This window comes from Aquila chrysaetos, chromosome 16 (genome assembly GCF_900496995.4).
Source record: "Aquila chrysaetos chrysaetos chromosome 16, bAquChr1.4, whole genome shotgun sequence".
Taxonomy (NCBI): Eukaryota; Metazoa; Chordata; class Aves; order Accipitriformes; family Accipitridae; genus Aquila; species Aquila chrysaetos.
The window spans coordinates 3,197,554-3,220,336 of NC_044019.1; the positions used below are offsets into that span (position 1 = coordinate 3,197,554).

Below are 22,783 nucleotides of genomic sequence, written 5' to 3' on the forward strand. Positions count from 1 at the left end.
CAACCACCCCGGTCTGCCCTGGGGCACAAGGGGGGTCCAGGCAGAGCCCTGGAGAGATGCTTCACCCAGGTACGGTGCTGCCGGGTGCCAGCTCTGGCCGCCATCCCCAAGCACCATCCGGCGATGCCCGCTCCGGCGTTTCGACAGTGCCACCTGGCTGCCACCTCCCGGGGCTGGGACACATGTCCCTGGCCGGAGCCCTTGGGGCCACCTCGGCTGTCTCCTGGGAGGCCACAGCACCCAGAGGACGGAGAAGCATCCCCGCGGCATCGCCCACCCCGATGCCGGGGTGCCTCCGTACCCCGAGCGGTGCCAGGGAAGCACGGGCTGTGTCCGGCTCCCGTTTGCCGCTGCCCGGCAGCTTCCCAAGTCATATAAGGAGATGCCGGAGCCGGCAGCCGCCGTGTCGGCTGAGCATTACTCACCGGGGAGGATCGGCCCTGGACACGAAACACTTGGCCGGAGCCGGGGGTGACTCAGCTCTGGGCGAGAGGCAGAGCTGGAGCTGGGGGGGGGGGACGGGACCGGGGCAGCCCGTGTCCCCAGAGCCATCTCATGGGGTACCCTAAAACCCAGGCAGGGTGCTGAAGCGGGTGCGGGGGCAGCGATGGGGGTAACACTGTTTTGGGTGACGCACAGGGCTGCAAAATGCTGCGCGGGGCACCCCGTGAAATAGGGGGGGGTGCGCTGCAAGGTGGGGGACCCCCCCCTGCAGCACGGCCTCTCCGCTCCCCAAATTCTTGCGCAGGCGGGAGACGCGTGTCCTCTCCCCACCCCTTTCCCTTCCGGGCCGAGGCGACGTTCGAAGCTGAAAAAGCTGCCTTGCAAGGAACTAAAATGAGTTGTTTGTGTTTCGGGTGCGCGGGGTGGTTTCCACGGCACGGGGAGGGGGGGAAGGAAGGCAGCCTCATGCTACGGCTGAGCGGGGGGGCCGCCGGTTGCATCCGGGGCTGGGCGGCCCCCAGAGCCCCGGCGGGTCACCCCAAAACCCACCGTCGGTTCCTTGAGCCCCGGGTCTGCCGCCGGCCGGGCTTGCAGCCGTTATCGGCTTCCTGCAGCGGCAAGAGGCGGCCGGGTTGGCTTGTGCCGAGCAGGCGGCGGCAAGGGGAGCGTGGAAGGGAAAGGGGGGGGACAGCGTTAAACTGAGTGGGATGAAGCGGGGGACCACCGATGTCCCTGGGGTGTCCTGGTGCAGGGGAGGGATGTATTTATATATATAAATATTTGTTATTTATATATATGTTTATATATAGATAAAAATATATATTTATATATGATTATATATATTTAAAGAGTTTCTTTTGCCCCGAAGGCTTGTCTGGCTGGAGCAGCTGGCAGTGCTCAGTGCATTTTATCAGCCCCTCTGTGTATACAGCACTGGGAAGCACAGGCTGTGCCCTTCCCCATGGGCACAGCCAGAGCGAGGGGATGGGGAAAACCAGCTCCTGCTTCCCGGAACCTTTTCCACTGGCACGTCCCAGCCCCATCATCCGCAGCCGTCTGCCTTGTAGGATGCTATTTGCCCCGCTCGGGGTGGACCACGGGCCCGTTTACGGTGGCCTCGCGCCTGCCGGCGGGTCGTTCCTCCTGCAGCGCTTCCCCTGCCTTAACAGAAAGCAGATTGCTTTAGATGAAAACTATGCCGGGATATTTTTCATCCGGGCAGGGCTGAAGCTCTGGAAAATATATTGCAACAGCTCTGAGCCCTGGGGTAATTCTCTGTATTTTCTATCACCCGTCTCATTAGGCTGAACGGTGTTAGGAGGTTGCGGGTGGTGCAGGTCCCCCGTGGAGCGGTGCAACATTTGGGTCTAATCGGGTTTTGCTCAGTATGGTTTTCTTGGTGGGCCTGGCCAGCTTGTGGCTGTTGGGTTTGGGGAGCTGCTATGGGGTTATAAATATAATTTAAGTCTCTGCTTGCATCTGGGTGACACCCTGGACCTCCTGCGGTTTCACCATTCCATGCTGCGGAGCCGGTGCTGCCGGATCGCGGCCGGTCCGGCACTGGCCACACGCAAACCTGGGCTCCTGGCTCTCAGCAAAGCCTGAGCTGGGCTGAGGTTTCGCAGGTCCCGGTGTGCCGTCCTCGCCTTAACGGCTTTCCCCTTTCCCGTCGAGCGCCGGCAGCAGAACAACCCTCTCTTGTCTGAGCCCCTCTGGGAAGGTAAAGGCAAAAAAAAGAGCATTTAATTCCGTACAACTTTCTATCGAAGAGCAAATTTCTTCCCCCAGGAGCTGGTGGGGGGACTCAGCACGTGATGGGCTCTGAAAGCAAAACAGGCTTTGTAAGGAGCCTCTCCGCCCGGTTTGCTTGTGGTTGCAACGGCAAACGGGCCAGGGGACGTAAGACCGTGCCGCAGCAGGGCTTGCCGCTCTCGGTTTCCCCGTGCCGTTTCTGTACCTCCGCTCCCAGAAACGGTTCCGAAAAGAAGCGAAACTCTCACAGTAACGCCTAGCACGGTGCTAACCGTTAGTAAATGGGGTCGGGCTGCAAAGTCTCACTGTGTGCGACGCGATGCTGGTGGCGAGCGGGGCACCCGGCTGCAGGAACGGCCGGGACGTGGATGAACCTTTGCTTTTTGCCTTAGAGCATCTTTTGTGGGTATTTCCCCACGGGCTCTGGGGGTGTCCCGGCAATTCAAACATTTATCTCTGGGCATCTAGGGAGGGCGAGGGAAACGCGCTTGGGGTGGCTGACTCCCAGAAGCCCAAATTTGGTTGCCTTCGCTTTTGCCCCTCCGGCCGGGAAAGCAGACTGGTTGGTGCTGGGTCCAGCCCGGGGTACCGAGCCCCCGGCAGGCAGCTGCCTGCTGCCATTCGAATGCTACCGAAGCGCTGCCCGCATCTCCCAGCTGCCCCCCACCTCGATCCCGGCTGCCCTCGGTGTGTCGGCATTGCCGGGCAGTCTGTGGGCAGGGGACACCGGGCTGCCGACTGTCACCCGCTGGGGGGGGGGCCGAGGTTTCGTGCCGCTCCCAAGCCCCCCATGAGGAGCGGGGTGTTGCCTCGATGCCGACGCAGCAGCTGCTCCCACCGATTCCCCCCTTGCCGGAGCCACGGCCGACCTTCCAGCGGGGCTGGGAATGGAAATTGAGGAGATGACGTCTCTCCCCCCCGGAGCGGGGGGGGGGGACGGGGACGAAGTTTGGCCGTGCGAACGCCAAGGAAAGATGTTTGAGCCGGCCTGACGCTCGCTTTGTCCCTCTACCCGCCCCCTTCCCGAGCTCCCAAATCTCCCTGGCCCCGTCCCGACGACGCTGGCTGTCCCCAAACCCTGCCAGCTCCGGGGACGTCCCAGGGGCGCAGCCAGCTGGAGGCAGAGGCGCAGGCAGGAAGTTTCGGAAGTTTCTGCAGGCAGCGGCTTGGCCCCCCCCCGGCGATGCTGGGCTCCAGCAGCAGCGGCAGCTTTGGGAGAAAGAAATTTGGAGCCGGGCTCAGGATAGCGGGCCAGGAGTAGGAGACGATGCCTCTTTCGGAGAGCTCCTATCTGCCGCCCGCCGCCTTTGTCCTGAGCCACGTCCTGGGCATCGCCGGCGTCCTGTACTGGAGGAGCCGGAGCAGAGAAGGTAGGGGTGGCCCCCGCGGTGGGGGGAGAGGCACTAAGATGGCCGGCGTGCTGCCGGCAAGGGTCACGGCTTCTTTTCCCTCCCCAAGAGCCGTGGCGGCGGCACGGGCAGGGACGGACGTGGCTGGCGGGGAGGAGGGAGGAAGACGCGGCGGTGGGGATCCTGCCGGTGGCCCTGGTCCCCGTGGCGGGGTGGGGGGCAGAGGTTTGGGTGCCTAAATTTGGTCTCGCCACCCGTTCCTGGCAGGCGTCGGAGGGGGGGTGGGAGCGGCTGGGATGGGGGGTGTCTCACTGGAGACGAGGCTGCTTTTTGTCTCGGCGCAAGCCCGCCGACACGTGGCTGGTTGTTCTGCCTCCCGGCTCCTGCCCCGGCACGGGCGGGCGTCCCTCCCACCCCTCACCGTGACAGCAGCGTCTGCGTTAGACACCGACACCGGCAAGACACGGCCCCGGGAGCTCCTCCTGGCGCTGGCACCGGCTCGCTGAGCAGCTGGGGCTGACCCTGCCTCAGTTTCCCAAAATAGGGTTTGCACATGACCACTGCCTGAGGAGGGCGAGGATTCTTTACAGGGATGTGCGATAGCTCCGGGCCCCGGACGAGGACTCAATAACTCCTTCTCTGTCCCAACCTCTTCCTCCTGGGATTTGTTTGTTTTGATTCCTCCCTCTTTTTTTCCAGCAGGGCTTGTTCTCGCCTGTGCCTCTGCATGGGGCCTTTTCCCCGCGTCCGTGACCAATTCCCCCTTTTCTTCCACTTTTTCTGTGCAAAGGAGCGGGACCACAGAGCCTGGGCAGCACTCAGGGACTTTTCCCCAAATATTGCTTTGGGATACACTTCTTTCTTTCTCCCTCAAAACTACTGGGAGAGAGATACCGAGACTGAGTTGCACAAATGCGCCGCTGCGCAGAAATGCACCCTGTTACCCACTAAACCCAGCCTTGCTGCAATTCCTCCTGTTGACCCGCCGTCCCTCGTCCACTTAATTATTATCTCGGTGTCCGGGCAGCGTTGTGCAGCGACGTGCTTGGCTCCATCTAGGGACCTCCTGGCCGCTTCCCAACGTGACTGTCTCCTCCGAGCTCCTTGCCCCCGTACCGCGCCGACTCGCTGTTTCACCCTACAGAAATCCATCCCTTTTGGAAAAAAATCCTGGTACAAGTGTTGCAAGCAGCAAGTATATTCAATATCTGTTTTTTCTTCATCACTCCTTTCCAGTAAAGTTCAGGTAATATCCACCCCACAGGTGCAGCATCCTGGAAGATGAGGGTCATCTTGCAGCAGGTTTTGTTGCCCTGCGATGCTCGCCCAGCTCTGCCGAGCATCTGCCTGGGTCTCCTTTGCATCACCACTTCTCAGGTGTCTCCCTCTTTAAATATCCGAGTGCTGGATAGTTTTCCATCACAGGTATCTTTTGTACATTCTTCCAGGCTGAATCAGGCACCGTTTCCTCTCCCTGTTTCAAAAGGCTCTGTAAATCCTGCCTGGTCGGCTCTGTTGTCATGATGGATTATGTCAGCCCACAAGTTGGCAGCCAGCACATTTTAAATACCTCGTGCTCCTGAGCCAGACAGGTTTTTTGCATATCCCCCATCTTAAAAGTACCACGTTAAAAAAAAAAAACAAAACTGCATTCCCATTCTTTGCTTGCCTTGAAGGAGTACAAAGTGAAAGCGATGGGTTTCAATGCTTTAAAAATTTGTTTCTAAGCATTTATACGTAACAAAACCCTCCTTCACCCCAAGGCTGGCTCTTGCTGTTTAATGCACAGAACTACTTTCACGCCGAGCGTGGGCTCGGAGATATCCCCAAGATCTCTGCGAGCTCGTCCAGCGCAGGACCCCATCCGACATCTCCCGTATTCCTTCGGCTTTACCAGGAATTAATGAGCAGGAGCAGAAAGCTTGGGAGCCAATTCCAGGCTGAAGGAGCTGGTGGGGGACACTGAACCCCCCCCGGCTGCCCCCAGGCTCCCTCCCAAGGATGGCAAAGGGCCACCCTGGGGGAGCATCGGAGAGCCCGGTCCCAGTCCCGGGCGCTGGCGGGACTGGGACCGGGCTCTTGCAGCAGCAGCCGGAGGCAGGAGAAGGTGAACGGTGATGGAGTCTGACAGCGAGCGAGGCCAGCAATGATGGAGGAGAGATCCTGGGGGGGGGAGCGGCAGCTCCCAGCCGGGCGTGTTGGGAGCTGCTGGGGACAGGCAGGCTGCCAGGACAGAGGCTGCTGCAGGCAAACGGAGCGGGGGGGAAAATGTCTGTGCAGGGTGTTGTGGTGGTGGTGGGAGGGTGTCTGGCACCCGGCGCCTGTGGGAGCCCTCCCCGTGATGATGGCCGGTGCCTGGGGGCCCCAGGGTCCGGCCAGACGGGGAGTGGGAGTTTTTCTTCCCACGCTCAGCTGATGCCCCGGGTTTTGGGGTGCTGGAAACCAGCTGTGGGGCAGGATGGTTTTCGCCATTCCCTCTCGCTAGCTGGGTTCACCTGGGGGACTGACAGCAGTGGGAGAACCTCAAAACCCACCTTCCCCTTGTGCAACCGTCTCTGCTCCTTGGTCCCTGCTGCTTCTGGCCGCTCTGCGGAGGATACGTGCTGCCGGAGCGGAGAGCACACGGTGCCCTGGTGCCTTTGGGATCCCTGTTTCTGGGAATGCGGTGGGCTGTGCTCTGATGTGCCGTGGTGGGAGAGGAGGTGGGGAGGGAATTAAACAGCATGTGTGGTCCTGCAGAAGTTTGGGCCTGAGATGGGGGCAGCTGAACCCTGCTCCTTGCTTGCACTGGGGAGCAGCTGGGGCAGGTCTTGGAGCATTCCTGGTCCCTGCGGCCCAGGGCTGGGCTCTGCCTGGGCAGGGATGGAGACGGGGATGGCACGGCTGTGGCTCAGCTGGCCTCAGGCTGGGTTCTTGCCTGGCTCGTCCAGGTTTTCATTTCTGCGAGCCTGACCTGTCTTGGGAAAGCAGCAACATGAAAGCACTTTGCAGCTGGAAGCATCCGAGCGGCTCCAATAGCATCGGCAGCGCTGGTGTCGAATGGTTGTGTGGCACGCAGGCATTGTTCAGTTAAGGAGCGTGTTTTTCACTGGTGCTGCTGGCAGCAGGGTCTCCGTTTGCCGACGATGTTCCCTGCGTCACTGCCACCAGCCTTTGTTCCGTGTCCTGTGTGCGAGAGGACCCGAAGCTCCGCAGTCGGCCTCTCCTGCCCTCGCCTGCCACTGGTTTGTCTTCGGAGCGGTGCAGATTTCCTCTAGGCACTGTAACCTTCCCTCTGGCCGTGCCCTGCCTGCCTGCTTCCCCGGGCCATCTCCTCTGTTTGCTGTCCCTGGTTCTCAGTGGCTGGGGCCACTGCACCCCTGCTAGAACAGGGGAGAGGACAAGCATGGGGGGGTTGCAACAAGTTGCTTATCAGGGTGACTCTGGAAAAGATTAGCCAGGGAGAGATAAGCTTGCAATGCCTTAATATTGTTAGTAAGCAGTAACCGGGCATTATTATTAGCTCAGATGATAGCGCGGGTGCAGGGTGGGGAGGTGTAATCTGGTTAGAGCCCAGGAGCCACCCAAACGTGGTGAGATGGGGCAAAAAAAAAAGGAGGAAAAAACCTTATTTCTGCAGGAGATGGGAAGAGGGAGAGCATGCCAAGGAGCCGCTGGCCTGCGGGCACCCCCCCCGGATCCGGTGCCTTTCTGCAGACTTTCCATGTGGGACTCGGTGACGTGCCCCCGTCCCCGCGTGCTCCCTGCCGATGCTCGGGGACGTGTTCCCATCTTCCCCCGGCAGCAGCCCGGCTCCTCTCGCCCTCCCGGCCGGAGCAGCAGGGCTCCTGCCGGCAGAAGGTCTGCAGAGGGATTATATTTAGAAGAAAAGGAAGAGAGGTGGTGATAAGGAGGCCCCCGTGTTATCTCCCCGCGTGCCGAGCGGGGTTGCAGCAGGGTCCTGGCTCCGGCACTTCGGACCCGGGAAACGATTTGGGAAGAAGCTGCGGGCGAGCAGGCGGGAGCAGGGAGAACAGCCCAGCATTGTCCCTCCCGTCCCCAGTGCAATTAACTGGAAAACAAGACGAGGAAAAACAAGCCAAGAGCCTGCCAGCGGGGCAGTGCCCAGCTCTGCGGGGTGAACCTGCGTCCGCACCCCCAGCCCGCCGGCTCGCTGCTGCCAGGAGCTGCCCCGCGCTCCCCGCCGCACTCTTCACCGACTCATGCTCGCTTGCGGAAGGGAGCAGCTCTCCCCTTCTTCACCGGCAGCTTTCTGAGCAGCTTTGCCGGCCATCGGGACGGCGAGGATTTTGCTGGCGCAGAGCTGCCGCGCCGGCGGCACCCTCGGCTGGGAGCGCCGGGAGAAGCGTGAGGAGCGCGGGAAAGGCGGGTGAAGCAGCCGTCGGTGTCGCGGAGGGGTTTGCGGTGATGTCCCGGAGGAGGAACGGCTGGTGCCCGTGCCGGGGGCAGCGGGTATAAGGAAGTGGCGCGGTGGGAGGAGCTGCGGCCGAGAAGTCACCCACCGGCACCCATTGGGGCCAAGGTCGGCGAGCCGGGCGATACCGCCAGAAGACCCTTCCCCAGGAGCCGGGAGGCAGCCGCCGCTTTGCTGGGACCCAGCGCTCCCCCATCGCGGGCTCGGGCGATGGAGAGGCGGCATCCCTCCGGGGAGAAGAGGCGGCTGAGCGCCTGCCTGGTGTGCCGGATGTGCTGCATCGGTTGGTACCCGCCGCCCTCTCCTTCCCCGCCGGTGCCGCGCTGCAGCCGGGGGACGGCTCGGGCTTTATCCACCCCAAATTAACGCCGGGGTTGGGAAGGGATCCAGCGTCGCGGCTTCGGGGGAGTTGGGTGCGGGAAAGGTCCTTAAAAGCACATGGGGGTGACGCGGCTTCCTATTGCAGGCGGCGGCCGGCGGTACCGGGCGGCAGCTCCGTGACTCGGCCGCGTCGTCTCGGGAGGACGTGCCGAGGCCAGAGTCTGGCGGGGTGGGGAGCGAGGGCGGCCGTAGTTCAACCGGCGGATGGTTTTTGGCACCTGGTTGCGTGCCTTGGCTGGGGGACGGAGCAGGACGCAGGGGAGGTGACGTGCCGGCGGTGCGCCGCGTGTTTTACCGCCGTGCTTTCGGATGGGGGAAGCCGTAGGATGGATGTTAGATCGTGCTTTCAAATCTGCGTGGATTGAGATGGGGGGGGGGGGGGGTCCTGAGGGTCCCCGGGGCTATAGCTGCCCGGCCAGTGCAGGGACCCCCGCAGTGATCCCCCACCCCAAGAAGGGGGGACGTGGGGCCATCCGGGCAGGACACGCAGCGTGGCTGGGGAGCCCAGGCTGAAACATGCTGGTTTTCTCCCTTTTCTTGATTTTTGGCTTAAAACCAAAGCAAGGGGTGCTTCTGCCTGGTGGACCACGATGTCAAAGGGATGGCTTGGGGTGGCGGGGCTCGTCTTTCCCACTCTATCCCAGGGATCCTCTGAGCTGGACGGGGCAGCGCTCGGGGGTCTGGGGTCGCGTGCCGTGAGTTGGTACCGAGGCACTCTCTTTCCTCCGAGATGATGTTGTTAAAACCAGGCGATCCTGTCTGGCGCAGGGCTGGCTGCCGAGGTTGCCCTGAGCCTTCCTCGCTGTTCAGGCGTGGGGAAATGGGGGCTGAGCGGGACCCTCCTGCACCTCGTGGGACCCTCCAGCGGTGTGGCCGCATCTCACGCCTTGCTTGCCTTTGTTTTTCACGTGATATTATTTTTTGCACCGAGAACGGGCAGGACAAAGCCTGCCGACAGCTCCCCCATCCCACGTTGCTGCTTGGAATCGCCAAAAACCTCCAGTCCCGTCACCCTGTGGGGCTGGCGGCCACCCCTGCTGCTCCCCGGGAACTGGGACCCACTGGGGATGGGACCCGCATCATCACCCTGTCCCACTGGCATTCGGAGCTCCCAGCGCCTGGCCAGGGCTCCCGCGGCTGAGCTGCGGGACGGAAATAAACATTAAATCCTGACAATCCAATGAACCAAAAATACAGCGACAGAATAAGCTGCTAATTGTACACGCTGCTAGTGCCCGGCAGAGGCCTGGTACGGGACATCTGTGGGGTTTATATAATGCGTTAAAGCCTTCCGGGAGCGGGCAGGGTGGGGGGACACCCTTGTAAAGCTGGGGGGCTTAGGCAAACCCCACCTCCCTCCCTGCACTGCCTCCAGGGAGGATGAGGAGGCATGGGGGTCCTGGCTGGGGGGGGGACACGTTTGTAGGGTTCAGTTGCCACTGCCAGCTGCAGCTATACCCATCCCAATCATCCACGCTGCTTTTATTCGAATAACACTGTTCTCCCCCCGAGAAAGCAGTATATTTTGTCGTAGCTGTGCGGATGCTCCTACCTCTCTGCCCGAGCGAGACCTCGGAGCCGCGTGAATGGCCCCGTCCCACACTAACCCGTGAATAAGCAGCCTCTGTTCCCCTGCGCGGGCACAGGAGCCGTCCGGCGGTCCTGGCACCGGCGGCGATTCCTCTGTCTGTTCCCCTCATTTCAAAGTCATTTGAGTTTCTGCATGAGAAACACTGACCGAGAGCTGCCTTTGTCTTCTTTTGACAGATGAACGGGACAGAGTCCAAAAGAAAACCTTCACTAAATGGGTCAATAAACACTTGATGAAGGTAAGAGTCACGTATTTTATTATAAAGCCAGTTAAATGACTGCCTGTCTGTCTGTTCTGGCTCAGGGCTGGCAGATAAATGCCTTTTTAAATTTTTTTTTTAATTTTTTTTTTTTGTCTGGGAGTTTTCGCATTGGATTTGAGTGTTCATACGTGTCTGTACTCAGAGCAGAGACAGTTGCAGTGGAAATGTGCCGGTGCCTTTGGAGGGCACTGTAACATCACCACGCAGCCCTTTTTATTCTGTTTGCCTCCTGAGCACCGGGGTCCTTGCTTTAACACGAGGCTTGGGCATCCTCCCGCTGACGAAGGAGGGGATCCTGGCGTGGGGCTGCTCCCCCCTCACACCCCCCTTGCCAGGGCAAAGGGGCTTTTTTGTCTTTCAAAGGATGCTCCTCTGTGGAGAGGAGCCCCAAAGTGTGCAAAGGGAGATGCTTGCAGCTGTAGGTAGCTAAGCAGGATTAACATCACCCCACAAGGTGCCTCCTGCTTTTCTTGATTAATGTCAGGTGTTTTTTAACTAATTCTCCATTTGCAAAAAAAAAAAAAAAAAGAAGAATAAAAAGTCATTTGGGCATTAGGCGTTACAGCTGTGTTTTCCTGCCAGCTTTGCAAACTTCTGTGTCAAGCTTTTGGCTACTTTCTAGATCTTACAAAGGAGGGAAAAAAGAAAAATCTTGAGACTACCTGCTTGAGGCTGCTGTGGGAAACCATCTGGGGATTCCCAGCTGAGTAAAACCCCAGGACAAGGTCTGGGTGTCTGGGGAAGAGCAGGTACAGAGGCTGCATGCAGTCAGCCAGCTCTTGCCCTGTAGAAATGTCCTGTGCTCTCAGATGGAAGCTAGGTGCCGTGTTTTGGGAGACGCTGTAAGTCAGCGTAAGCAATTAAACCACCGCTTCAGGACTGAGCTACCCTTTCTGCGGAGGTCTGCATGCAATTGTACAGGATTGCCTCAAGTACGGATGGTTTAATAGTTTGATTTCGTGCGTAAAATTGGCAGCGGCTTCTGCCAGGTCATTTGGGAAATGGAAAGCTGCTTTCCTTAGTGATAATTCTGGAATAAACATTTTAAATGGACGCGGCTTGGAGGGAGACGTCTGCTTGCAGATGCCACTGCCTTCCTGCTGCGCTCTTGCAAACAGCGGGAGAGCGCAGGGGGGCGAGCGAATCTGATGGCTTTTCCTCCCCGGCTCTCTGCAGGTGCGCAAGCACATCAATGACCTCTACGAAGACTTGCGAGATGGCCACAACCTCATCTCCCTCCTGGAGGTGCTGTCAGGAGTGAAGCTGGTAAGTCCCCAGGGCTGGGTCGCGATGCTGCTGCTCCCCCACCCCGATTCCCCCCTCCGTCCTCCCCCCCGCTCCCTGCCGCACCCAGCCATCAGCTGTCATTTCTTATGCCACAGTTTTGTTTTCAAATGTCTGTCGTTGTTTCTTTTATTATTATTACTATTATCATTTGTTGTTGTTAGTATTATTATTTTATTTATTTTCACTCAAACCCGTGTTGCCCAGGCTGGTCTCTTGGATACCACCAAAACATGTGATTAAAGCCGCTGGCTTATGGTGCCCTGAGTGGAGCCCTCTTTTTGTGAAGGCTTACACACCTTCATCTTCTACATTTGGCTCCATATTTAAAATAACGGATAATAGTGGCTTAGACTAAAACTGTTTCTGTGACAGCGTGCCCAGCAGTTTAGCTCAGATTTGACACTCCTGCCCCGTGCTCAGCTCCTACATGAGCTGGATATCTAGCAGTCGGTGGCGTGCAAACCTTTTCCTGCATCTTGAGCATCGTAGAGTCCCCGTCCTTCCTGCTCCTCCTCCTCCTCCTTCTCAGACTGACACATTCACTCAGCTCTGGGAAGATCCCGATTGCTGCAACAGGGTAGCACAGCAGGAATTATTTTAGTTTTCCCCTAAAATAGGATCTGGGCAAAGATCTCCTAACTCCCTCTGTTACCCTCCAGAGATGCCAAATCAGTTTTTGTGGGGGCTGAAAAATTGGATCGAGCTACTTGTGATCCAGACAGCTTCCTTCTCTTTGCTTCGGCTCTCAGAGCCGAAGGGGAAATTTCTGTGCTCGAGCCCAGGGTGTGCCGGAGATCCAGCTGCCTTCATCCCTGCTCTTTTGTTTTCCCTTTTACCTGGGTGTTGCATTTTGGTTTCCATTCTGTCTCCCTGTTGTGTCACCCTCCCATTGCCGCTGTCCCTCCCGTCCTCGTTAGCAAATAGAGCCGCCAGCTCAGAGGAGCCTTCGCCTGGTGAGAGCGCCGGCCTGGTGCCGTGCAAGCAGTGAAGAGCGTGAGGAGGAAGATGATGATGATGAAGAAGTAGGTTGAGTCTGCCCCGGCCGCAGCGTATCCCTGGCGGACACTGGAGTGCCGTCAGATAGTCCAGTGCAGCCCAGCATCGCTGGGGGCTCCGACCTTCCCCTCTCTTTGGTTTCAGCTGGGGTTTTTGATAAAACCCACCCAACTTGCCCAGGGTGGTCACCCCGAGCGAGGGTCTGCGGAGGGGAAGCTGTAAGAGCGGAGAGGCACTCGATGCCGCCGTCCTCGTTACCGGGCTGCGTTCACGTTAACTGGATTATCTGCGCGTGCATTGCAGTGTCGGCCTGCAGTCAGGGCACGCCACCCACCTGGTGTGACAGCATGTGTCCCCCCCACGGGGCGGGAGGGGACAGGGACGGGGTCCTGCACGCTGCTCCCAGCCGGGTCCCCACTTGCTCGACCCTCGGGGGGGCCGCTGTGACGGCTGCTCACCTCGCACTGCATGGACAGGCTCCGGGCACAGGCACCTTCTCGGGGGGGCTGGTGCCACCCTGGGGTCCGGGACGCGAGCAGCAACCCCGTGCATGTGAGCGGAGGTGGGAGCGAGCACAGCCCGGCCCCAGCCGAGGGTTACCCTGGAGGGGCCAGACCCCAAAACCTTGCTCAGGTGTAAGAGAAGGTGTGTTTTCCAGTCCCCTCGCTCTTGTGCGCAGTGTCACTTCCCACCTGGAGCAGCGCAGAAGGAGCTGGGGCTGTAGCATCTTCCCACTGGGCTCCGGTCCCCTGCAGCCCTGGAGATGTTCCCCTTGCAGGGACAGCTCTTCGCCTTCAGGCTGGGGAAGGAGGGTGACCCAGAGGACTTGGGGTGTCCTGGCAGTTCAGAGCATCCTGGTGACACCTCGTATTGAGGCTGAGATCAGGATTTGGGCATCGATCCTCCCGCTCCTGCCGATTCAAAGCAGACCCAGCATCCCACATCCTTCTCCTGGCCGCAGCTCAGCCGCCGGGTACCTCGGAAAAATCCCTTGCCTGCAGCAGCGGCGATGAGCACAGCCCAGGGCATCTCATTTCTTCCCTCCCCAAGGGTTCAGAGACGATACCCGGAGCAGCAGCCCCTGCCCGCGTGCGGGAGGAGCCGAGCCGGGTCTGCAGGGGCTGATGCTGAGGTCGGGGTTTCTCTGCCATCAGTGGGGACCCGCGGCCGGTCCCTGCCTGGGATCTCGGAGGCTGAGCTGGTCCTGCCTGCTGCCGGCAGCCACGCAGTGATGGGCTCAGAGCCTGGACGCAGACCCTCGGGGGTCTCAGAGGAGGTCGAGTTCTCAGGGTCTTCCCACCTCCGTGCCCCACCGTGGCCTTTTTGCCCTCTTTCAGCAGGATCGTGCGTAGCAATGACTTTGTTTGCCTCCAGAGCAAGAAGATAGAGCAGGGTGTGTGGAGTGCACGGGGGCTCATACCAGCACGCTGAGTGCGGGGGGCTGCCGCAGGCGGCTCTCGGGGGCATGCGGGGGGAGGCTGTGCATGCGGGGTGCTGCCGTCCCGGCCCCACGAGCCTGACCCGAAACTGTCGTCTCTCTCTTGCAGCCGCGTGAGAAGGGGCGGATGCGTTTCCACCGGCTGCAGAACGTGCAGATAGCCCTGGATTTCCTGAAGCAGCGACAGGTAAGGGCTAATTTAGGCTCATCCGGAAGCAGAGCTGGGTGATTTGCGGTTCTTTCTCCTGGCCGGGGCTCGGGAAGGGTGTCGAGAAGCAGTGTCAGCCTGTGCTGGGGTGTGCCCATCCCCGCAGTGCCGGTGCTGGTTAAGGATGGCTGTCAGGGGACTTTCCCCTGTAGGCGTTGTGCGCTTTCAGAACCACCCATGTGGCGCAAAAACTAGTATCAAAACGCGGGACCAGACTCCAGTTCTAGGAAGGGGTTTGCAAACGTCACAGACGGTCACTTCTGCGCCCCGAAAGCCTCACCGGGGGCTCCCTGGCGGCAGATCCCGGCAGTGGGGATGGATGGCTGTGGCACATCTGTACCTTCCCGCCAGCTTTGGGGGAGATGTGGGAGCTGGATTCTGCCCAGCCCCACGCAGCCACGGCCTCGGCGCTGGCACAGCCGGATGCCTCTTTGTGCAGCATCACCCCTCTGGATGGTAGCACGGGTATATCGTCCTCCCCGTGCCGCCCCTGGGCAGCGTCGCCCTTCGGCTTTCAGAGGGCAGGTTCCCTCCGCCGGGCTTTTGGGAGGTGCTGGCCTGGCAGTGCCTGTGCAGCTGGCAGAGACCAGGCATCCTCCGCACCCCTGGGCAGATCCCGCCCGGAACAGTGGGATGCATCCCGAGACTTGTTGGCTCTGAAACCCCTGCAGCCCTGGGGCCGGGTGTCCTGTTCCGCCTGTTGGGTCAGGTCTCCCCACCGTGATGCTCCCTAGATATGCCGAGATGATGATAAATTGTACCAGTTCATGCTGAAGCAGAGACTTTTCTCTCTCTCTGCTGGCCTGAGGGCACTGAATAAATTTAAGCACGTGCCCCACTCCAGGGAGGGTGAGCTGCTTCCAGCCCCTCCCTCCTCCTCCTCCCCAGCCCCTTGATAGAGACATTTTGCCAGGGGCTCTTGGGAGCTTGTTTCTCTACTTGGATGAAACAGCTTTTTCCTTTGAAGTGTAATGGCCTGGTGGCAGCGGCTTTGCTGGGATGTCTTACCCCAGACGCTCCTGCTAGAGACTGATCGTGGGGTCCCGTTGAGTGTTGGGGAGCGGGGAGTCTCCCCTGGAGACCCCGCTGGGGGAGAAGAGCCCAAAACCCATGGCAGCTCCCGGGAAGGCAGCTGCAAGGAGAGCAGGAGCAGCAGCCAGGCAGTACCGCTCCGGTTTGGATCTGCTGGAAGCGCCGAGGCTGGTGCTGCAGGCATCTCCGCACGGTTCGGGGACTGCACATGCATTTAAACCACCCTTAGAGCAAAGCAGCTGGGAGGGAGCAGCTCTGGGACTGCGTGGGGCCGGAGTCTGCCAGGACAGGGGCTTTCGGTGGGTGCTGGGGAAGGACCCTCAGCGAGGACAATGCCGGCGTTTTTGCCTTTGTTAGGGCTGATTGATGAGCAGCTTGGTTCTGAACCCAGGAGGGAGTTAACAGAGCTCGGCCATCCTTTTTTAACCATGCTCTGTGGTCTGTAGCTATTAAATTATGCACTAGTGCTCGGGGCTTCGGGGACGAGGCGCTTCTCCGTGTGAGCTGAAATAAAGCCATTAAGTGCTGGGAAAGCACTTCTAGATGGAGAGTGCTAGAGATGTCAAAAATCTGTCCTTCCCCGCCTTCCCGAGCTGGGGCACGGGGTGGCCTCACTGCCTCTTTTGGGAAACGCTAGGTGTTGCGTGTCCGCTCCTCGCCGGAGTGCTTGGGATGGCCCTGGGGACAGCATGGTCGGGGGACATGTCCCCCTGCTCTCTGTGGGTGAGGCCGATGGGGAATTTTGACCCCGTTGCTTCTCTTTCAGGTGAAACTGGTGAACATTCGCAACGATGACATTACAGACGGCAACCCCAAGCTCACCCTGGGGCTCATATGGACGATCATCCTCCACTTCCAGGTAGGTCCTTGCTGAAGGATGCGGGGCGGACGGCGGGAGCGCGTTGTCTCCTTGGGGCGCTGGCATCCGTCTCTCCGCATGTTTCATGGCGATGCTGGCACGCGGATCGGTCCGGAGGATCAACACGCGTTGCAGTGTCATGGAGACCGGTGTCGGAGAATAGCAACACCCTTTTCTCATCGTTTACATAATGAAATCATTAATGATGGGTTGTGTGCGGTGGCCTCCCGGTTGGCACCAGTGTTGTTGGCGGTAGCTGTTTGCTCAGCTGAAGTCTTTGGAGGAGAAGAACAAATTCGGAGGGGGCCGAGGGGGGACAGGCTGAGCTCCCACCCACACGGGGCTGTTATCCTGAGGCGCTCCCAGCCCTTTGGGTGGTCGGTGCAGCCACGGGATCTTTTGTTGGGATGGAAAATGTCAGCTGCGTGACAGTGGTTCAGGACAGTGATGGGAGAAGCTCTCTGACCCAGCTGGCGTGCTGGGGAACGCACTTAGGACCGTCTCCAGCAATCGTGTGCTATAGATGTTCTTGCAAAACAGGGTCTCGGATCTTTAATAGCCTCAAATTATCCAATTGTAGCTTTGATGCCCTCTGGGGGACGACGCGTGGTCCTTAATGCCACCAGTGCAGTTGGCATGTGGGGCTTGCTGAGCAGTGCTACTGTCAGCAGCTCGTTAGCGATGTGGCATTAGCTCTGGGGCCGTCTCTGCTGTGGGACCGAGCCTGTGGGAGCTGCCATATCCCGGCTCCCTGCCATATCCCGGCTCCCTGCCATATCCCGGCTCCCTGCCGTATCCCCGCTGGCATCTTCCAGACGAGACTGGCGCTGGCTTTGAGACCTCGTAAGGAAGATTTTCATTTTTGGAGGATGAGTGGGCAGCGCCCTGGGGAGAGGCTTTTGAGGAGGACCGTGGGGATAAATAGGGTGGAAGGCTGCTTGCTGACGAGGCGCTCTGCCTTGTGTTTTCGCCTTGGGAAGCAGCCGGGGTCGAGCAGGGTCTGGATGCTGATGAGTCACCGTCATCTCCGGTGAGGCCCTGGCTGGTGGCATCCTGTCCCCGTTGTCCTCCGGGTCGCCCTGCCCTGGTGCATCCTCTGCTGCAGGAGACCAAGGAGGGGAGATCAGGGGGTCCTGGGTCCCCTCCGTGCCCAGCTGGGAGGGGACGCTGCCATCCTGCTGGGGGGGGGACAGTGTGGGTGACAAGGGACCCCCAGGGGAGCTGGGCTGGTGCCGGCGAGCCTGCATGTCCTCTCCCTGCCTGCGCTAACGGGATTTTTTCTGGGGTTGTAGCTCCATTGTGAACCTCTTAATCTCCTGTGTCCCAGTGCCGCTGCCTGGAGGCAGGCGGCTGGGAAAGCCCCGGGGAGAGGTTTGGGGTGGGCTGGTGCCGGTGCGGAGCCCAGGCACTGCCAGCTCTGCAGGGAGCTGGAGTGATGAAGCCACGGGGGCTGCTCCCTGTGCCCTGGGAGCTCTTGGGGTCACCGGGTCCCTTAGTCATCTCCTGGGTTGCTCCTCGTTGAGTGTTTCTCCCTTTCCAGCTCTGCTTGCTGGGGCTGAGTTCAGTCCCCCCATCTTTATGCCCCCCGCTCCCCATTTTCTGTCTCACCCCTGCTTTCGGGGTGTGTTTCCCTGCTCTGGTCCCTCTGAGCTGGCAAGCAGAGTTGGGATGCTGCGTGCTCCTCGAACCCCCGCCCTTGGTGGCATTCGGGGCAGGAGGGAGGCAGGACGTGGGGCCGACCGGGATGGGGAGCATCGGAGCTGCCATAGCCTGTTGGGACCCCACAACTGCGGCTCCCCGAAGCGATGCCGGGTCCCCAGGGTACCTTGGGCTGCCCCGCCGTGCCCCGAGCTGGGTGACCCTAGCAGGAGGGCGGGCACGTGAGCTGGTCTCTTGGGGCTCTCGGCATTAAAAATTAAGGAGTAAACCTCCCGAATTGGAGAGAAACACCCCTGTGGGAGCCGGCGCAGCGTGTCCGCGTCTCCGTTGGCGTGCATGCAGAGCCGCTCTGACTCCTCCCTGCTTTTTTTTTTTCCCCCATTTCTCTCCCACCCCTTCCTTTATGCTACCTTTGCCAACCTTCCCTGGGTTTTGTGTTTTTTATCCCCCTCTTCCCCACCCTCTCCCACCCCCCTCCCCGCTCCGCTGCCTGATTCCTGCTCCCTGTTTGTGTTGGCGAGGGCCGTGCTCCAATTACCTCATATTTGGAGAGAAGGACGCCGCAGCCAATCCCTGCTCCCTCTGCTTTTAGGTCAAGTGATTTCTGAACTGCAGTGAGATGCTTTGAATTTGTCTTCTCACAGCGCCCAGGCTGTAAGATGGCTGTCTGGAGCGGCGGCGGCGGCGGCAGGGCTGGCGGGAGGGAGCGGCGGCAAGGGGCAGTCCGTGGCACGGTGTACGGCGTGCGTTTGATCCGATGAAGCCCGGCTTGGGATTTATTCGGGAGCCGGCGACTCGCTTAGCTGCGTTACTGCCGGCACTGAGGAGGAGGAGGAGGAGGAGATGGGGAATTCTCTGGGCTGCGTTAAAGAGCCGAAGGAAAAAGCTGTGGGAAAGCCACCCCTGTCTCCCAAGAAAAGGGTCCGCTTTAAACGGAGGCGGAGGGGGAAGAGGAGAGCGATGCCGGAGGCAGCCCCGCAGGAGGAGCCCCCGGCCCTGGAGGTGGCTGAGGATGAGGAGGCGACGAAGTCAAAGGCAGCCCCCCGGCAGGAGGGAGGAGAGGAGCCCGCCGGGACCTGGCACCACGGCGGGGACCCCAACCCGGCGGCCCTACACCCCGGGCTCATCGTGCAGGTGAAGGAGCGGTTTCAGGGGGAGGTGCAGAAAGCTCGCCTGGTGCTGGAGCCGCCACGGCCGGGTGCAGCGGGGGCTTCCCCGGAGGAAGGCACCACCGTCATCGCCCGGTTGCTGGAGAACCCGGCCGAGAAGGACTGCGAGAAGGCAGTGAGCCGGCTGGTCGAGCTGCAGAGGAGCGGTGCGGGCAGCCGCCGGGCCGTGCTGCTGCCCCTGCGCGGGGGGATCGATGGCCGCGTTGACGGACTCCTGTCCCCGGCGAGCACGGTGTCCGGCGAGGAGCCAGCGAAGAGCCGGGAGTCGGGGACCGGCAGTGCCCTGGATGCCTGGGGGAAAGGAGGCAGCCGCAATCCCGTCTCCGGCGCCGCGTGGACCTGCTCCTCCGCAGCAGAGCCAGGCACCGTTTCGGAGCTGTCTACGCCGTCCCCCATGGTGGATCAGCTAGAAAACCCCAGCGTGGGGAGAACCTCAGGGTTGCCGTTGTTTCGGGCCGGGGAGGGAGACGGGCATGGACTGCCGGCCTCCCGCAGCCTGTCCTCCTTCAGCGGGCGCAGCGGCGGGGTGGCCCGGAGCTCCTCGGGGTACGGCAGCGACCCGGCGCGCCAGCCGGCCAAGGGCGCTGGAGCCGGTGGGACCACGGCGTCTCCCTCTGAAGGTGGCCGCAGGCTCGCTGCGGAGGGCCGGGCTTGGAGGGGGAGCTCAGGGAAAGCCGGAGGAATGGTCAGTGTCTGCGTGTACTCTCGCCCCCTTTTCGGAGCGGGGTGGGGGGGACCTGGTTCAGTGGACCCCAGATCCTGGTGGCCCCCGGGGACGGTCACCTCGGTGAGGTGCAACCTCGTGCTGAGCGTGGGTGGGAGGGCTCTGGCGCAGAAAGCTCCCGAAGCCTTTTCCCCTCTGAGCATCTCCACCGGGAAAGCGTCCCCGGGGGACCGACCCGTCCTGCCCCTCGCTCCTGGCACAGGCAGCCAGAGAGCAGCTCCCACCGGAGCCGGCGGGTGCGGCCGGCGGTCACACCGGCTCTCGGTGCCGTTGCGTTCGCCGCCGTTGCGTTCGCCGCTGGCAGCGCGCTTGCTGTTGTCGGTGGCACTCGTGCCCTCGGGGCTGCTGGGTCGGGTGCGAGTTTTGGGGTGTCCCCTCCCTGCTGCCCGCGCTCAGCTCTCAGGCGGGCGGCGGCGGGTGAACGTGGAGGTGCGGGAGCTCTGCCTGCTCCGAGGGGGCTCCGAGAGGAAGAGGAGGGGATGATGCTGTGTTTTGGAGCCCGTTGTTGCTGTTTGGAGGTCGCTCTTCGGGGGTGACAGGGCGGGCTGAAGGTGCTCTTGCGTTTGGCCGAGCTCTGCACGCCTCAGGACAAGCGTGTGGTTGGAGGGGCAGGAGAGGGGCTGTGGCCCCCAATACTTTTGCCAGGTTGGGACCAGTGTCGCAGCCACCATCCAGCCTTCAGCGTCCTGACACCGGTTGCTTGATGTGCGAGGCTGATGTCGGAAAGGTTTGGAAGGGGCTGGCCCCGGGTCCCGTGAGTTTTCACTCTCTCTTCTCACTGGTGCCTCCCTAAATCTTTGTCCTGACACAGACATGCGAAGAAAGGAGGGTGGAGCTGGTGCCGCATCCTGCACCTCCGTAAGCGCATCTCTAGGAGGGTCTCCTGCAAGCATGCCCTTGGGGAAAGGCCCAACGGTTGGAGAACCCCAGTTCTGTGTGAATTATTAAAAATAAAGGATTTGTCTGAGCTGGGTGCCACAAGGAGCTCCCCGATGGGCAGCGGTGCTGGAGAGCCCAGGTGGGGCACAGCCTGTGGGTGGGTTCACAGAAGGTATCATTCCGCTCTTAATTAAGAGCTGCCAGGTAATCAGTAAGGGGGTGCTGGGCAGGTGGTGGTTTGTGGGTCCTTCCCTGCAGGCGTGGAGGGTCCCATCCCGCTGCTCACCCCGTGCATCGCCCTATCCATCCTGGCTCTGCCGCCGGGTCCCAGCATCCCTAAGGAAACCGGGCCCCGGGGCTGGAGGAGTTAAAGGCAGCGCCGGCGGTGTGGCAGCGGCTGACAAAGAGCAGTTTTGTGTGTGATGAGCGTATCAGGCTCGGGAGAGGGAGGTGAGCCGCAGCATACCAATTACACCGTCGCTCGCCGTGCTGTGCCTCGGCAGCATCCAGCGTCCTCCTTGCCGGTGGGAGAGGCGGCTAATCCTGCAGGTCCCTGCCTCCTGCCTGCACAGGGATCTCTGGCAGCTGGGACCTGTGCGATGCCAGCACCCAACCGGGTGTGGTTTTGGGGGGAATAAAGCAACTGGGTGTTTTCAGGATGGAGGGGGCTCGGTGGGGCGGTGGGTAGGGCTGGGTCCTGGCACACCTTCTCCCTGCAGTGCCGGGAGGAGGAATCTAGCGAGCAAACAGCCCGCGTTGCCTTTCCACAGGCGCCCCGGAAAATACGAGCAGCTCGCATCCTCCCCTTTGTCTGCCCCTTAATTAAGGGGAGGTAATTGTACTAATTGGGGAGCTGGGGGGGGGGGGGATGGGTGAGGAGGAAGCTGTGCCAATCAGAAATATGCTGGCATGCGGAGACACGTGCGTTTTGTCACGTGCAAGTCTGGGATTCGCAGCCAGTCCTGTGCGTCTGTCTAAGATGAGTCTGTGACTGTCGGTCTCTTTTGTTGGGGAAGTGGGTCACGGCACCCCTGGTACCTGCCTTTCCAGGCACGGCAAGGCAGAGGGGGGATGCGACAGCCTCCTCCCCATCCTTCCCTCCTCCCCATCCTTCTCTTTCTCTCGGGATGGAGCCGGTGGCCCTGCTCCAAGCGGCTCTGCTGGCTGGAGCTCGGGGAGAGACCTTTGCCCCATGCGTCCTCTCAAACAGCACCTCCAAGCGCTATTTCCAGCTTCTTAAGTTGGTATTTTTTTACAGCGTGATGCTCGAGGGGGAGCATCCCCTGCCATGCCAGTAGCCCCCTGCGAGGGATGGCGTCCCCCAAGGGCTCTCCCTCGCCGCCCAGCCACGGGTGCTGCTGGATGGGGCCGACCGTTCCTGCATGGCCCTGGGTGTCCGAGGGTGCTGGGGCTCCTCGCGGTGGGTGCTGGGCAGGAGCAGTCCGCGGAGCGGGTTTGTAAAGGAGGGCCCGCAAGTATTGCTGTTGGCACGGCGTGTTTTGGGCTGAGAAGAGACCTGCCAGGGCATTGCGTTCCCGGCGAGGTGTGCCCCGAGCCCTGGCTGGGGGGGACGGTGCCGGTGTAACTGATCTCCGGTGTGTTCGGAGCACGTATGGCAGCAGCCGCTCCGGAGAGCAGAGCCTGGGCGGAGGAGCGGCTCCGGGGAGCTCGGCGGTGGTAGGGAGCCAGGGTCCGGCGGTGGCGGCTCCTGTGCCGGCAGGGCCGGGCTGGGCTGCCCGCGTTGACCAAGCAATGCCTCGTGCCCCTGTGAAATGGGGTTGCCAAATGGCTGTGCCTCCCTCGCCTGCCCGGATCTCCGGTCTGCCCAAACCGTGCCACCCCTCGGCACCCCGGTGCTGTCCTGCAGGTCCAGTGGTCTATTCCCATGTCCGTTGGCTGTGGGGTCTCTCGGGCAAGTTCGTAGAAACTGGACGTGCCTGGCGGTCATTCCTCCTCCCGCATCACCCCGTGGCTGTGCCGCTTCTTTACAGATCTCCGACATCTACATCAGCGGGGAGTCAGGGGATATGTCGGCCAAGGAGAAGCTGCTTCTGTGGACACAGAAGGTGACGGCGGGTTACATCGGGGTGAAGTGCACCAACTTCTCGTCATGCTGGAGCGATGGGAAGATGTTCAACGCGCTCATCCACAGATACAGGTAGGCAGGAAGGTGCGGCGGAGAGCATTGTCTGGGTGGGAGGAAGGGCTGTGGGGACCTCCTGGGGGTCCCTGCCCACCGCTGCGGTTGGTGATGGTCCGGAGTGCTTGGAGATGTAGGTGAGGCTCGCAGGGAGCAATGTCACTTTTACCTGGAAATCATCTCTTCTGCTAGGTAGCTG

At 60.9% G+C, this 22,783-nt stretch overlaps 1 protein-coding gene across 1 annotated transcript in view; it reads left to right on the forward strand.

Moving 5' to 3' along the window:
• The window catches only part of MACF1 (microtubule actin crosslinking factor 1), a 147,035-nt gene that overhangs the window by 25,921 nt on the left and 98,331 nt on the right, over nt 1-22,783 (forward strand). Inside the window, 5 exon segments of the mRNA XM_030038275.1 lie at nt 10,108-10,169; nt 11,370-11,459; nt 14,024-14,101; nt 15,921-16,013; nt 22,436-22,602. Of these exon segments, the coding sequence (XP_029894135.1) occupies nt 10,108-10,169; nt 11,370-11,459; nt 14,024-14,101; nt 15,921-16,013; nt 22,436-22,602 (490 nt within the window).